The sequence below is a fragment of the Cupressus sempervirens genome, chromosome 1, assembly GCF_028749045.1.
Source record: "Cupressus sempervirens isolate cs-2001-9-10 chromosome 1, ASM2874904v1, whole genome shotgun sequence".
Classification (NCBI taxonomy): Eukaryota; Viridiplantae; Streptophyta; class Pinopsida; order Cupressales; family Cupressaceae; genus Cupressus; species Cupressus sempervirens.
Genome location: NC_143118.1, coordinates 206,501,990 through 206,519,367, shown reverse-complemented (window position 1 = coordinate 206,519,367; position 17,378 = coordinate 206,501,990). Strand labels below are relative to the sequence as shown.

General features: G+C 33.5%; 1 protein-coding gene and 1 pseudogene across 1 annotated transcript; both read right to left on the bottom strand.

Annotated features, from left to right (window-relative positions):
• Positions 1-1,703: 1,703 nt before the first annotated feature.
• On the bottom strand, positions 1,704-5,333 carry LOC149576854 (linoleate 9S-lipoxygenase A-like; annotated as a pseudogene).
• Positions 5,334-15,169: 9,836 nt separating this feature from the next.
• On the bottom strand, positions 15,170-16,801 carry LOC149576853 (linoleate 9S-lipoxygenase 5-like). Its single transcript, XM_089795141.1, has 4 exons — positions 16,569-16,801; positions 16,132-16,491; positions 15,928-15,952; positions 15,170-15,844 (listed from the first exon to the last, which is right to left on the bottom strand). The coding sequence occupies exons 1-4, from the start codon at positions 16,799-16,801 to the stop codon at positions 15,170-15,172; spliced, it is 1,293 nt and encodes a 430-aa protein (XP_089651267.1).
• Between the last annotated feature and the right edge of the window lie 577 nt (positions 16,802-17,378).

The window sequence follows — 17,378 nt, the reverse complement described above, 5'->3', positions numbered from 1 at the left end:
ATATTCCCGTGCTGGGCATTTGTGCTGCCATTGTATAGAACGCTTCTCGGCGTAATAACTAATGCTGCTATACATAGATAAGGATGAACAGCTATCCAAGCTACCCATAAATACTACTGCTATTTTTGGGTCAAAAATAACATTGTCCAATTAACAATAATTAACAGAAAAAATATTGAATTTGTTAAGATGGCAGGATTATGCTCTGATACCACTATAATATCCCTCTTCCCAGTCTTTTAAATATTTACCACTTTATTTCGTAAACAATCAATGATTTCTCTCCTTTGCATTTGTATTCATTTATATATTTCATTGTAAGAGGGGATGTGTCTATTCAAATTAGTTTTGTTATATTTATCATTTATTTATATTTATACTTTAATATTAAAATATTATTATATATGTGAATCGTATCATATACAATTTATTTCTCTATTAAATATTACAATTATAAGGTAATATCATATTATACGATAATGATTTGTATATAATTTATTTATATTTTTATATAAGACTATTTCTTATTTCGATGTTGCATTTGATATTATGACATATTAAATTTATGATCCTATATAATATTTATATGTACAATTATCATATATTATTATTAATAGATAATATAGTATTATTATTTCATTCAATATTACTATATTGATATGAGTAACGTATTATTATTATGAAAAAATATATTATTTTATATTATAATTCTTTAATTTCTCTATCATGATTAGGAGACATGACATAAGGCTTGTTATGGTCTATGAAAATGTTCTAAACAATGAAATGTATACTAAATGTCTTGATAAGAACCTTAGGATCAAAATAATGAATATGTTGCATTTTTTTATCTTGTGTCAAAATATATTTTTCTTTGTTTAATTGATTCATTAAAGTTTTAAATCATCACTTTTTTTAAACAACTAGAAGGTACAATTTAATGCATGTAAAATGTATGCTCAAAATTTAAAATAATATTTTATTTCTATCTCCCTTGATTCGCTGAACTTCCTTGAATCTTCTCTAAATTTTAGCATTCATTTTATACTAGCTTTTTACACCATAATATTTGAAAAATGACAGATTTTATTCCAGTTTTCATTCTCCCCCTTCAAGAAAGATATTTTTTTGATCAATTCATACATTCACGATCCCATAAAAGGTGCCAAGTATTCCTACAAATATTCAACCATGGGAATAAATGACATATCAATAAAACACATGGATTCCATTTGTTTACAATTTAATGATTCTTCTAATAGATAGATTAAGATAAATACTTCATTCGAAAATACATGGAATAATTTCTCTTAAAGCAATTTAAGAAGAATCTAATTAAAGCATAATTGTTTTTTATGAAGGTAATATATTACATTTTCGACCTTATTTTAATATAAAATTTTCTTTGTTTAATTGATTCATAGAAGTTATAAATCTTCACTTTTATTAAACATTAAATTGAAGAGAACAACCACATTTCTTATGGGAAGAACATAAATTAATAAATCTTTATTGGTACATTGAAGAACGGCTAGAAGGTACAATTTAATGTGTGTAAAATCTCTGCTCAAAATTCAAAACAAAAGAAAACAATGGTGCTCAATTGTCATGTGTGACGGATGATAATTTTGAGTTGCAGCCATATTGTGAATGGAAGTGGTTCGAGTGAAGGTTTGGAATTTCTTGTCTGTGCGAACATGCCATTAAATAGATATGCTATTGGGCACGCCACGGCCTATGAGACCACCTGATTTTGATAGATCAGTAGTGTTGGGGTATAGCAGTGTGTAAGGGACTTTTGCAGGTCCGGTCCTGTTCTTGTAAACATGACAGTTGTTATTCCTGTCAATTATAATATTCTCAATCTTTGTCATGTTCTCTGAAAATTTTGTAAATCTCTCTTGAATACGGAGATCATCTACTCTATCGATGGTGGAGCCCTGCAACTGTCCCACATACAACTCATTTTTTGCATGCTTTGACAAAATTTCCAGAACAGCCATGACAAGGGTTGCTTGCGTGGGAGCGGAGACGATCTTGAGGAAGAATTCCTCTGGATCCTTAACAAGTTCATCATACTCAGGTGTTCCCTTTTCTGGAATCAAGCGTCTACTCATGGTAGGTAGATTGGGCATGTATCCCCCGTACGGGTACTGCCCAAAGTTGACTGCAGCATGGTGAGCAGATGCAGTCCAGATTATAGTCATCACTATTTGAACTGCTTCAACCAAAGAATCCATCTTGTACCATCTGCTTGGATCGTCCCTAAGTTCTCCATGGCCGACATTTACTATCTCATCCCACCAAGCCTGCAATTCCTTGTTATTTCTAATGGAGGCATCATCCTTGTAGTAGAGGGACAGGTAGTCTGAAACCCACTGTTTCACGGCAAACCATATTTCTATACAAGGTCAACAGCATATGGGTAGTCCTTGATCACAAGCTTCAAACCATTCGGTGCCTTTGAATCACGGACTGCCATTCCCCTGCACAGTACATTGTGAAGTAACGGGTCAAATTTTCGGTATCTCTGTTAACTGGATTGGAAAAATGAAACGGATGTAAAAGGACAGTAATCAGCTTTTTAGCAACATTTCACCATATTACGAATAAATGTTATGAACCAGCATAGGTAATGCAGCAGTCGAGCTATTAAATAAGTTACCTTTTGAGCAGATCGGTCTCTAATCCTTGTTCATTGAATTTCCACTGCTTGTAGGCTTTAGATGACAATTCTATACAATATCTGCTAGGCATGAAGCCTTGTTCAATAATACCTGACGCATTTATCAAATTCTGACGGGCAGCTTGATTGATGTCCATGGTATCCACGTAATGAGGTATTAACAATTTGTATACTGGGTGCATTTTGCTTAGTTGTCTATGGGTTGCTATAATGAAAGGCTCCGTGATACAATGTGTTGTTAACTTGCGGACAATTGGAGAGCAAAACGTGTTTATCTTGAAGAAGTTTTTAGGCAACTTATAATCTTTAATCGATTTTGCCAGAATATAGTTTAAGTGGCTGTTGGTATATTACGGTGGGAAAATGGTAATGTGCATACTGCATAGTGAAAATACAGGTCGGAAAATGGTACTTACCAATGACTGACGAGCTGATGGTAACCTGCATCATTGACTTTAGCATTCGCTTTGGCCAACTGCCACAGCGCTCCTTCTTCTGTCCCATGTTCCCCTGGTGTGAAAACCTTTCTTACGGCCGCCTGATCATCAATTGGTGGCAAACACAACTCAATGGTCACTGGCTTCAGAATCCCTCCTTTGGTGAGGAAGTAAAGCGTGCGGCTTGCATATGTCTTGGCATCTTTCGACATCTTGTTTATACGCTCCACTTAAGGCATATAAACATCATAGTAGTCCACAATAAATAACCTTTTAGAAGCAGTGGCCTGCATTTTCCACATTAATTTTACATTAGATTTCAATAACAGTTAGATTAAGGAAGAGGGAGCTTTTGAAGAAAATAAAGACCAGATCCACCGAAAGGCCCTCAAGGTTCATTTCTATGTGTTGCGCGGCGATGGCGCTCTTATTTGGACCGTATATCCTTTCATCCAAGCTACTCGTGGGAGGAAATGTCTGTTTCAATTTTAAAGCGGCCATTGTTTATGTTATTGAAGAGACATGAGAAGAAGAGTTATAAATGTGAAGATTTTGGGGAGTTACAGAAAGTGGGTCAAGGTTACCTCTAGGCAGTTGATCACCAATGGATTCAGCCCTGCAAGTGTCTGGCGTGCAAATTCCTCGTCGTTTCTCCAAGCGCACTCATCCGCTGTGGTGTGCAAAAGATTGGTTCAATTGTTGTTTAACCTTAATAGATTGTAGATCGATTAATGAAGCAATGCCAATATATTTATACTTTGGACAATTTGCGGGCGAGTGAAATTAATGAGCGGAATGTCATCCTCGATGCTGTCGAGGAGTCCCTGCACAAAATGCAGTGGGCTGCTATCCTGACGGAGAGTCCTGAGAGAATTGTGGGCAGTTTTGAGACCTCGTTTGTAGAGGTCGCTTACGTCATCAAAGGAGTCGAATGCGTGATCGAAGAGATTAGTGAGAGTGGGAACGATGAGGTTAGCAACTGCGTCTATGAGGTGAGCTCCAAAGTCAAAAAAGTCAGAATAAGGAAACCTTTCGTCTGGGGGAATGAAGATCAAGCTTGTGCGAGTCTCGAATTCGGGGGCTGCAACAGATTCAATAAGAAAACATGTGTCAAGATTACAGGCTCACAGTTACATAATGACTAGTGAGTATACATGTATATAGACACATGCCTGTTTGAACGTGCGGACGATCAGTTCGGCATCTCCTGGGATATGGGAGCTCCTGCGATCCACCCAGCACTTCCCTCCGCAGCTCTGCATCCTTCTCTGGCTCCCCAATCAAATCCATCTCCCTCAACTTTCTCAGCCCCGCCGGGGTTTCCTCCGGAACAAAGCTCTGATGATAAACACACATTCACATTCACCTTCATGTTAGCGCTTCTACTATTTGGTCAAATCCTGAATAATTTAAAACCTTGCAATTGCTATATATATGTGTTAGCGATAAGGAAAAATTGACCTTATTGGCGAAGAAAACACGGTCATTCGGGTTGACGGAAGAAAGGGTTATCCACGAGTTGCATTGGAAACGAACATTGCAGTCGCCAGGGACAGATATGGTGAGTGATTTCAGAAAGAACTCTTGGGCGTGCATTTTTTTTATGACAAATGCGCCCGGGAACCGGAGTGCCAAGTTCCATTTCAACGTCCACCGCGCAGCTTGTCTCTTGTGAGATGGGTCCGTCCCATGGGCTCCACTTCAAGTGACAAGGCTGCCCCATCGTTTTGCCCAATCTCGTTTCTACACAAGATAGCATGCATCGCATCGTATTAATTAAATTGGGATGAATATACCATTCGTCAAATTTAATTCATACCCTTTAATCTCAACTTACAAATACAAATTTATGTGTGTAAACGTCTTCTAATCGCCATTTCTTTACCATTACCATCAGTTAAGCAAACACAATTCTATGTGTATACTAATTATAATATTAGAAATGCACTTCCCATGAGAAAGCAGCTTAAAGCTTATATTATTATTATTATTATGCATAGATTATTACCGGGGTCCACTTGGTCGGTGCTCACAAGCTGAAGAGAGATTTTCTTCCCCATCAATTCGGATGCCTCGTCAGGCAGCGTTGCGGCATAGTCCGTCAAGTGGAGGAGAGCCACTTTCTGCAGCACCACTTCGCCATTCATCTCATAGTCGGGTGAATTCATTCCATTGCTGCCCACTGTTGTAGCTGTTGTAATTGAACCCATCTTACTAATTCGCTCCTTCACTCGATTACAATCCGCTAATATATATCACTTGCTGCAGACTCAGACTCCTACGAAGAAACGAAGATATCTGGTTTTGCTTAATCACTTATATTTCCCTATATATTATATTGATAGCTCCTATGAACAATGAAGATATTTGCAAGTACTGCTCTATAAATAGCTGGCCAAGGAGGATAACATTACGATTTCGTGGTTGGCATGTTAACGTGTTTCACAACATCCTCACACTCGTTGTTGTTGACGACAATAATTGGTGGGCTCTATAATCAACGTGGTTTTAGGGTCAAATATTGTCTTCACATTCAAATTTTTTTATCATTTCTTGTCTCTGATCTCGTTCTTTTAAAAGTGTTTATAGATCCCCCTCTCCGGAATCTTCAAAACACATTTACGTCATCAACGTGGTTTTAGTGTCTAATGTCTTCCAATGGTATGCAAGCTTTTTTAAAAAAAATTATTCTCTCTCTCATTATTATTATTATTTTAAATATTCATAAAATCGTTTGACGGAATTTTCAAAATTCATTTTACTTTGGCTAGAAAGATATCACGTGTTCAACATTAGAAATGTATGTCATAATGGTTTGGTCATTTGATGTGAAATAAAGAAATATAGTTGAATTTCTTGTAAACAAACATTGGAAAACTTTTCCAATCAATTATCTTCTCTTGATAATAACGTGACAAACCATCGGCACTAAGGTTTTAAACTAGCTATATATACCTCTATATATATTACGCCGAGAGTAATCGTTCTCGAGGCGCCTATTTTTATTTAATCCCAAAGTTATTTTAATCGAAGTTGGGATTAATGAAAATAAAAATAGGCGCCTCGAGAACGATTACTCTCGGCGTAATATATATAGAGGTATATATAGCTAGTGGCAGTCGTGGCGCAATAGGAAAAATATTTACTTTTTATTTTTTATTTTGATAAGGTTACTATAAAATTGTTAATTAATTTTTAATTAGAGTTGTATTAAGTTAGTATAAAATTATGCTTCAAAATATTTTTAAAAATTTAATATAAGGAGTTTAATATAGATTAAAAATATATTTTTTTATTTTTGGGATATTGTAATGTAAAATGTTATAGTCATACATAGATATATGGTTAGGGACAAAGTTACCATTATAGTTAATGTTCACCTTAGGGGTAGAATTAGGGTTAGGGTTAGCATTAGAGTTAGGGTTGGAGTTAGGGTTAGGGTTTGAGCTATGGTTAAGGTAAGGGATAGAGTTATGGTTATGGTTATTGTTAGAGTTATGGTTATGGTTTAGATTAGAGTTATGTTAATGTATAAGGTTAGGGTTAATGTTATGGTCATGGTTAAGGTTAGGGTTAGAGTTATGGTTATGGTTATGATTAGGGTTAGTGTTAGGGTTATAGTAAGGCTAACGTTAGAGATATGCTCATGGTTAAGGCTAGGGTTAGAGTTATGCTTATAGTTAGGGTTAGGGATAGGATTAGAATCCAATTATGGTAGAGTTAGAATTAGGGTTAGAGTTAGGTGTAGAGTTATGTTTATGGTTAAGGTTAGGGTTAGAGTAATGCTCATGGTTAAGGTTAGGGTTACGGTTAAGGTTTGAGTCAAATATTATTTTAAATTTAATATAAGGAGTTTAATTTAGATAAAAATATATATTTTATTTTTGGGATATTGTAATGTAAAATGTTATAGTCATACAGAGATATATGGTTAGGGACAAAGTTAGGGTAAGGGTTTGAGCTAGGGTTAAGGTTAGGGTTAGGGTTAGATTCTAATTATGGTAGAGTTAGATTTATGGTGAGAGTTAGGGTTAGGATTAGGGTTATAGATAGGATTAGAATTAGAGTTAAGATTAGGATTAGAGTTAGGGTTAGGATTAGGGTTATAGATAGGGTTAAGGTTAGGGTTAGGGTCTAGGTTAGGGTTAGGGCTAGGGTCAGGTTTAGGGTTAGAGTATGAGTTAGGGTTAGAGTTTGAGTTAGGGTTAGGGTTATAGTTTGAGTTAAGGGTAGACAGAGCATTATAATTTGGGTTAGGATTAGCGTTTGGTTTAGGGTTTGAGTTTGAGTTATGGTTAGAGTTAGGGTTAGAGCTAGAGCTAGAGTTAGAGTTAGGGTTAGAATTAGGGTTAGTTTTAGGGTTTGAGTTACCAATAGAGTTAATTTTTACAGTTGGGTTAATGTTAGAGTTAGGGTTAGGGTTAGAGTTTTGAGTCAAGGTTAGGGTTAGAGTTAGGGTTAGGGTTAAAATTAAAATCCAATTATGGTAGAGTTAGATTTACAGTTAGAGTTATGGGTAGGGGTAGGGTTACGCTTATAGTTAGGGTTAGAGTTAGATTTAGGGTTAGGGTTAGGGTTAGGGTTAGGTTTATATTTAGAGTTAGGGTTATATAGAGAGAGAGTTATATCAATGTTAAGGTTAGGGTAAGGGGATTGAGTCAGGGTTAAGGTTAGAGTTAGGGTTAGGGTTAGGGTTTCAGTCAGGATTAAAGTTAGGGTTAGGGTTAGAGTCTAATTATGGTAGAGTTAGATTTACAGAAAGAGTTAGATTTAGGGTTAGAGTTAGGGGTAGGGTTAGGGTTAGGGTTAGAGATAGGGGTAGACAAAGGGTTAGGCTTAGGGTTAGGGTTAGGGTTAAGGTCAAGGTTAGGGTCAGGTTTAGGGTTAGAATATGAGTTACGGTTAGAGTTTGAGGTATAGTTAGGGCTATAGTTTGAGTTAGGGGTAGACAGAGTATTAGAATCCTAGCTACGATTAGGGTTAGGTTTTGGGTTACGGTTATGGTTACAGTTAAGGTTAGAGTTAGGTTTAGGGTTATAGTTATAGTTAGGGTTAAAGTCCAATAATGGTAGAGTTAGATTTAGGGTTACAGTTAGTGGTAGGGATAGGGTTACAATTATAGTTAGGGTTAGAGTTAGAGGAAGGGTTATATTTAGAAGTTTTCTTATGGTCACAGTTATAGTTAGGAGGGGAGTAAGGGTTGGGATTTTAGATTATATTTATTATTATATAAGGTGCCCTATATAATAATATGTATATTCCCATGCTCATGGATAAGGTTAGGGAAAGAAGTAGGACTGTGGTTATTAGTGTTACATTTAGAATTTCATTTAGGAGGGCATTGTGTGCTATTTTTTCCCCCTATTCAACCCATCACTGATGTCTGATCTGAGAGACCTTAAATGGGATAGGTTCTTTGCAGAGGGTTAACATCACTAAAGTTGGCGGCTAACATTTTGTGTTGGCTCGATTTCTTCATTGACCACGCTGGATCATTTTTTCTTGGTCGGGTTGATTCATGCTACGAGAGTCGATAACTCTTATTTCTTCGCGAGCTATCTTCCCATCTTCCCAAAAGTGCAAGATGTTTCCATGCATTCCCATTCTAATGTTTCTTTATATGCTAGTGTCTTCGAAACACTCTAAAGCCTAGAATTGCACAAGATGCTGCCATGCATCTCCATTCTGATGCATCGTCATGCTACATTGTTTCTTCAATTCTCTGAAGCCCAAAATTGCATCATGCTACCACGCATTGCCTTTCCAACATTTCCTCACTCCACAATGCTTTCATGAGTCTTTAAGACCCAAAATTGTGCCACATGGAGGGGGTTCACACCTTTTGTGCTATCTGCTTCGTTTGTTGGGAGGAATCTCTTCACTACATCTTAGTCATCCATTGGAAATAAAACCAATCTTGATCGACGAATGTGACTTAATCCTTCATTGGGAGGAGTTTCCTCATTGCATCTCAGTCATCCTTTTTGAGGGGGGAATCTACATCGACGGTTGCAACTTAATCCTTCATTGGTGAGGATTCACGATGCATCTATGCCATCTATTTCGAGAGGAAGACCTTCATCAATGACCATCATTCATTTTTGGGGAAACCAAATTCCCCCTTGGGATCAACCTTGCATTTTTTGTGGGAGGTTAAGACATCATGTTATCTCTTTTCATAGTTTTCTGCCAGCGACATGAATGTCTTTCCTCTTCTTTCCATGAGTCTCCATTCTAGTGCCTCCTTAAGTTGCATTGTTTCTGCAATGCTCTAAAGCCCAAAATTGCATCATGCTACTACATTCACCTTTATGAAATTTCCTCACTCTGTAGTGCTTTAGCAAGGCTCCAAGACCCAGAATTGTGCCATGTAGCGGGGGTCCCCACCTTTCGTGCTATGGTTACAATTTAGATTTTAGGGTTATGGTTAGAATCAAGGTCAATTCTAGAGTTTATAGAATATTTAGAGTTAAGATTAGGTATTAAATATACATGAGGGTTAGCATTGGGTTGTATGATAATTACAGTTAGGATTATAGTTAGATATATCATTTAGATTAGGTTTTAGTCAGGGTTTAATTAGACTTAAGATTAGGGTGAGGATCAAGGTGAAATCTATATTAGGGTTCATATCATGGTAGGATTGAAACTAATGTTAGGGTTAACATTGAAATTATGATTAGGGGTAAGGTGAAGATTTATATTTGGTCATGATTGTGGTTTGTGCTAGGATTAGGGTCTAAGCTATGATTAATTTTATGATTGTACCTTTAGGGTTAGGGTTTTGTTTAAGTTTATGATTATGGTTACAACTATGGTTTATGGTTCAAGTTTAAAGTTGGGAATGTGATTAGGATCAGGGATTAGTAAATTTTTGAAGAGTTCGGTTATAGGTTTACACCATGGTTAGGACCTTGGGACTGGATTTAGAGTTTAATATCATGGTTATCCATATAGGTAGGTTTAGGATTTTGATCAATATTTTGGAGTTTTTTTTTACATTATGGTTAAGGGTTAGATTTTAGGGTTAGGACTATAACCAATATTAGTGTGTAGGTTTTTGGTTTAGATTATGGTTTGGACTGAGATTTTAGTTATATCAATAGGGATATGTTTTAGTGCTATAATTATAGTTTAATGTTGGATTATAGTTATATTGTACATCATTGTTGGGGCTAGGGCTAAGGTAGGGGTTGTTGTTAGGGTTAACTAAGGATGACAATTAGGATGGTTTATCTTTTCAAGTAGAAAAAAAAACTCATATTGATTCAAAAACAAAGAAATTATACTTCGAAAATATTTTTCTATGTCATAATAGATTCATTTATTTTAATTATTGTATTAGTTAATTAGTTGTTTGATGTTTCAAAGTAAACATGGCTTATTTTATTTAAATTTAAATAATATTATTGTTTTGAATTGAATTTAACTTAATTGTTAATGATCATATTTATATTTCTAATATTAACTCCAATTTGATCAAAGACCAAATATATTTTTGGTATTTTTGTAAAAGAACTTGCTTAACACTTCCCTATTTTAAAGTTAATAAAATATCATTTCTATTGTCTTAGATTTGAGAGTAAGTAAATTAAATAAGTAATAATAAATGAACATTATGATTAATATATTTCTAAAATAGAAATATATTACTTAAAAACTTGTTTACTTTAAATGAATAAAGTACTCATTTACTTGTAAATTTTAAAAATAGAAATTAATCTACATATATATATATAAAATATTTATTCTTTTTCCTATTTGCATACAAATTAATTAAAATCTAAACTTTAAACGACATAAATATTTTTAAAATATATATCCATCAATAAATGGTTTAGAATAAAGTAAAATCTAAAAATTAGACACATATAGAATCTTTTTAATTTCTATATACATGTTTTTCTAATTTATTTCTACAAACATGCAACTGATATTTCTATTATCCATTTTTTTCCATTCTAAAAAAATCTAGATGTAAATAGAATTTTTTTAGATGCATGCAATCTTTCTAATTTTTTCTACATACATATATTAACATTTCTATTTTATATTTTATTTTTACATTATGGTTATTTCAATCAAAAAATGTAGATGTAAATAGAATTCTTTTCAAAAAAAAAAATTTAAATTTAAATAACATTATTGTTTTGAACTGAATTTAGCTTAATTGTTAATGATCATATTTATATTTCTAATATTAACTCCAATTTGATCAAAGACCAAATATATTTTTGGTATTTTTGTAAACGAACTTGCTTAACACTTCCCTATTTCAAAGTTAATAAAATATCATTTCTATTGTCTTAGATTTGAGAGTAAGTATATTAAATAAGTAATAATAAATGAACATTATGATTAATATATTTCTAAAATAAAAATATATTACTTAAAAACTTGTTTACTTTAAATGAATAAAGTACTCATTTACTTGTAAATTTAAAAAATAGAAATTAATCTACATATATATAAAATATTTATTCTTTTTCCTATTTGCATGCAAATTAATTAAAATCTAAACTTTAAACTACATAAATATTTTTAAAATATATATCCATCAATAATTAGTTTAGAATAAAGTAAAATCTAAAAATTAGACACATATAGAATCTTTTTAATTTCTAGATACATGTTTTTCTAATTTATTTCTACATACATGCAACTGATAGTTCTATTATCCAATTTTTTTCCATTCTAAAAAAATCTAGATGTAAATAGAATTTTTTTAGATGCATGCAATCCTTCTAATTTTTTCTACATACATATATTAACATTTCTATTTTATATTTTGTTTTTACATTAAAAATAGAAATTAATCTACATATATATAAAATATTTATTCTTTTTCCTATTTGCATACAAATTAATTAAAATCTAAACTTTAAACTACATAAATATTTTTAAAATATATATCCATCAATAATTAGTTTAGAATAAAGTAAAATCTAAAAATTAGACACATATAGAATCTTTCTAATTTCTAGATACATGTTTTTCTAATTTATTTCTAGAAACATGCAACTGATATTTCTATTATCCATTTTTTTCCATTCTAAAAAAATCTAGATGTAAATAGAATTTTTTTAGATGCATGCAATCTTTCTAATTTTTTCTACATACATATATTAACATTTCTATTTTATATTTTGTTTTTACATTATGGTTATTTCAATCAAAATATCTAGATGTAAATAGAATTCTTTTCAATAAATCTAGATGTTTATAGAATTCTTTTTATTTTCTACATACATAAAATCTTTCTAATTTTTTTCTACATACATAAAAGAATAATTTCTATTTTCTATTTAAAAAAAAAAGCTATCATAAAGATTGATAAAAAAATTGATTGCATATGCATTCTTTAGTTTGTGCACTAAATGCACAAAATAAATTGTATAGATTAAAACTTTCCGTGCTGGGCACGGGAATATACAATAGAAATATCAGTTACCAAGAATAGTCGGCCACAAGCAATCAAATCTTAAACTCTACAAAATTTCTTGCAAGCAATCTTTGTTCTGTCTTCGGCTGAAAAGGAAAAAAAGAATTTCAGATATGAGATTGTTTAGATTGCCCTATTCGATTCAAAAAGCCATGGAAGTCACCGCAATTACATCTCCAAGAGGCCTAATGTGCCTTGATTCAGTACCCACATGCTTATCTCCACGAAAAACTCTGCACAGGTCCTCCAGTGGCCTCAATTTCGGTCATATGAACAGAATTCTAAATCTAAATGAAATTAATTAAAATTGAAATATAAGTCAAAGTAGAATATTATAACTAATTTTGAATTTCAATTCACTTCTACATCTAAATCTAAATGAAAATGTAAATAAAAAATAGAAATCTCACCTGCAAAAATGTTACTCCAAAACTTCAATTTACTCCTATTCAAAAACTCCAATCTAATCCTACAATAACCTCCACCTCTTTCTTCGTGCAAAAACATAAAATGAAAATGAAATGAGGAGCCTTGGTTTTATAACCTCTGAGAGGCTCCTCATATCCCCCAACAGACGTCTCTTCACATTCCACGAATTTGTTTCAAATTCTCCCACTCCCCGCAAAAAAAAAGCATGAATGTGCATGCAAAATTATATTTAACAAAAAAAAAAATCATATTGAAATTATTTCGCCCCTATTTTTTCGGGCCCTATTTTTTCGGGTCCTACTTTTTCGGGCCCTACTTTTTCGAGCCTATTATTTTGGCCTCCATTTGGCTTCCTATTATTTTGGCTAGCTATTATTTCGGGAATTCTTTTTTAATATTTAATTTGGAAGTTTGTAACTGCTCCCAATTCTTTTTTGTTGACAGGAATCTTGGCATATTCCCATGCTGGGCATTTGTGCTGCCATTGTATAGAACGCCTCTCGACATAATAACTAATGCTGCTATACATAGATAAGGATGAACAGCTATCCAAGCTACCCATAAATACTACTGCTATTTTTGGGTCAAAAATAACATTGTCCAATTAACAATAATTAACAGAACAAATATTGAATTTGTTAAGATGGCAGGATCATGCTCTGATACCACTATAATATCCCTCTTCCCAATCTTTTAAATATTTACCACTTTATTTCGTAAACAATCAATGATTTCTCTCCTTTGCATTTGTATTCATTTATATATTTCATTGTAAGAGGGGATGTGTCTATTCAGATTAGTTTTTTTATATTTATCATTTATTTATATTTATACTTTAATATTAAAATATTATTATATATGTGAATCGTATCATATACAATTTATTTCTCTATTAAATATTACAATTATAAGGTAATATCATATTATATGATAATGATTTGTATATAATTTATTTATATTTTTATATAAGACTATTTCTTATTTCGATGTTGCATTTGATATTATGACATATTAAATTTATGATCTTATATAATATTTATATGTACAATTATCATATATTATTATTAATAGATAATATAGTATTATTATTTCATTCAATATTACTATATTGATATGAGTAACGTATTATTATTATGACAAAATATATTATTTTATATTATAATTCTTTAATTTCTCTATCATGATTAGGAGACATGACATAAGGCTTGTTATGGTCTATGAAAATGTTCTAAACAATGAAATGTATACTAAATGTCTTGATAAGAACCTTAGGATCAAAATAATGAATATGTTGCATTTTTTATCTTGTGTCAAAATATATTTTTCTTTGTTTAATTGATTCATTAAAGTTTTAAATCATCACTTTTTTTAAACAACTAGAAGGTACAATTTAATGCATGTAAAATGTATGCTCAAAATTTAAAATAATATTTTATTTCTATCTCCCTTGATTCGCTGAACTTCCTTGAATCTTCTCTAAATTTTAGCATTCATTTTATACTAGCTTTTTACACCATAATATTTGAAAAATGACAGATTTTATTCCAGTTTTCAGATTTTATTCCAGTTTTCATTCTCCCCCTTCAAGAAAGATATTTTTTTGATCAATTCATACATTCACGATCCCATAAAAGGTGCCAAGTATTCCTACAAATATTCAACCATGGGAATAAATGACATATCAATAAAACACATGGATTCCATTTGTTTACAATTTAATGATTCTTCTAATAGATAGATTAAGATAAATACTTCATTCGAAAATACATGGAATAATTTCTCTTAAAGCAATTTAAGAAGAATCTAATTAAAGCATAATTGTTTTTTATGAAGGTAATATATTACATTTTCGACCTTATTTTAATATAAAATTTTCTTTGTTTAATAGATTCATAGAAGTTATAAATCTTCACTTTTATTAAACATTAAATTGAAGAGAACAACCACATTTCTTATGGGAAGAACATAAATTAATAAATCTTTATTGGTACATTGAAGAACGGCTAGAAGGTACAATTTAATGTGTGTAAAATCTCTGCTCAAAATTTAAAACAAAAGAAAACAATGGTGCTCAATTGTCATGTGTGACGGATGATAATTTTGAGTTGCAGCCGTATTGTGAATGGAAGTGCTTCGAGTGAAGGTTTGGAATTTCTTGTCTGTGCGAAGATGCCATTAAATAGATATGCTATTGGGCACGCCACGGCCTGTGAGACCACCTGATTTTGATAGATCAGTAGTGTTGGGGTATAGCAGTGTGTAAGGGACTTTTGAAGGTCCGGTCCTGTTCTTGTAAACATGACAGTTGTTATTCCTGTCAATTATAATATTCTCAATCTTTGTCATGTTCTCTGAAAATTTTGTAAATCTCTCTTGAATACGGAGATCATCTACTCTATTGATGGTGGAGCCCTGCAACTGTCCCACATACAACTCATTTTTTGCATGGTTTGACAAAATTTCCAGAACAGCCATGACAAGGGTTGCTTGCGTGGGAGCGGAGACGGTCTTGAGGAAGAATTCCTCTAGATCCTTAACAAGTTCATCATACTCAGGTGTTCCCTTTTCTGGAATCAAGCGTCTACTCATGGTAGGTAGATTGGGCATGTATCCCCCGTACGGGTACTGCCCAAAGTTGACTGTAGCATGGTGAGCAGATGCAGTCCAGATTATAGTCGTCACTATTTGAACTGCTTCAACCAAAGAATCCATCTTGTACCATCTTCTTGGATCATCCCTGAGTTCTCCGTGGCCGACATTTACTATCTCATCCCACCAAGCCTGCAATTCCTTGTTATTTCTAATGGAGGCATCATCCTTGTAGTAGAGGGACAGGTAGTCTGAAACCCACTGTTTCACGGCAAACCATATTTCTATACAAGGTCAACAGCATATGGGTAGTCCTTGATCACAAGCTTCAAACCATTCGGTGCCTTTGAATCACGGACTGCCATTCCCCTGCACAGTACAATGTGAAGTAACGGGTCAAATTTTTGGTATCTCTGTTAACTGGATTGGAAAAATGAAACGGATGTAAAAGGACAGTAATCAGCTTTTTAGCAACATTTCACCATATTACGAATAAATGTTATGAACCAGCATAGGTAATGCAGCAGTCGAGCTATTAAATAAGTTACCTTTTGAGCAGATCGGTCTCTAATCCTTGTTCATTGAATTTCCACTGCTTGTAGGCTTTAGATGACAATTCTATACAATATCTGCTAGGCGTGAAGCCTTGTTCAATAATACCTGACGCATTTATCAAACTCTGATGGGCAGCTTGATTGATGTCCATGGTATCCACGTAATGAGGTATTAACAATTTGTATACTGGGTGCATTTTGCTTAGTTGTCTGTGGGTTGCTATAATGAAAGGCTCCATGATACAATGTGTTGTTAACTTGCGGACAATTGGAGAGCAAAACGTGTTTATCTTTAAGAAGTTTTTAGGCAACTTATAATCTTTGATCGATTTTGACAGAATATAGTTTAAGTGGCTGTTGGTATATTACGGTGGGAAAATGGTAATGTGCATACTGCATAGTGAAAATACAGGTCGGAAAATGGTACTTACCAATGACTGACGAGCTGATGGTAACCTGCATCATTGACTTTAGCATGCGCTTTGGCCAGCTGCCACAGCGCTCCTTCTTCTGTCCCATGTTCCCCTGGTGTGAAAACCTTTCTTACGGCCGCCTGATCATCAATTGGTGGCAAACACAACTCAATGGTCACTGGCTTCAGAATCCCTCCTTTGGTGAGGAAGTAAAGCGTGCGGCTTGCATATGTCTTGGCATCTTTTGACATCTTGTTTATACGCTCCACTTAAGGCATATAAACATCATAGTAGTCCACAATAAATAACCTTTTAGAAGCAGTGGCCTGCATTTTCCACATTAATTTTACATTAGATTTCAATAACAGTTAGATTAAGGAAGAGGGAGCTTTTGAAGAAAATAAAGACCAGATCCACCGAAAGGCCCTCAAGGTTCATTTCTATGTGTTGCGCGGCGATGGCGCTCTTATTTGGACCGATATCCTTTCATCCAAGCTACTCGTGGGAGGAAATGTCTGTTTCAATTTTAAAGCGGCCATTGTTTATGTTATTGAAGAGACATGAGAAGAAGAGTTATAAATGTGAAGATTTTGGGGAGTTACAGAAAGTGGGTCAAGGTTACCTCTAGGCAGTTGATCACCAATGGATTCAGCCCTGCAAGTGTCTGGCGCGCAAATTCCTCGTCGCTTCTCCAAGCGCACTCATCCGCTCTGGTGTGCAAAAGATTGGTTCAATTGTTGTTTAACCTTAATAGATTGTAGATCGATTAATGAAGCAATGCCAATATATTTATACTTTGGACAATTTGCGGGCGAGTGAAATTAATGA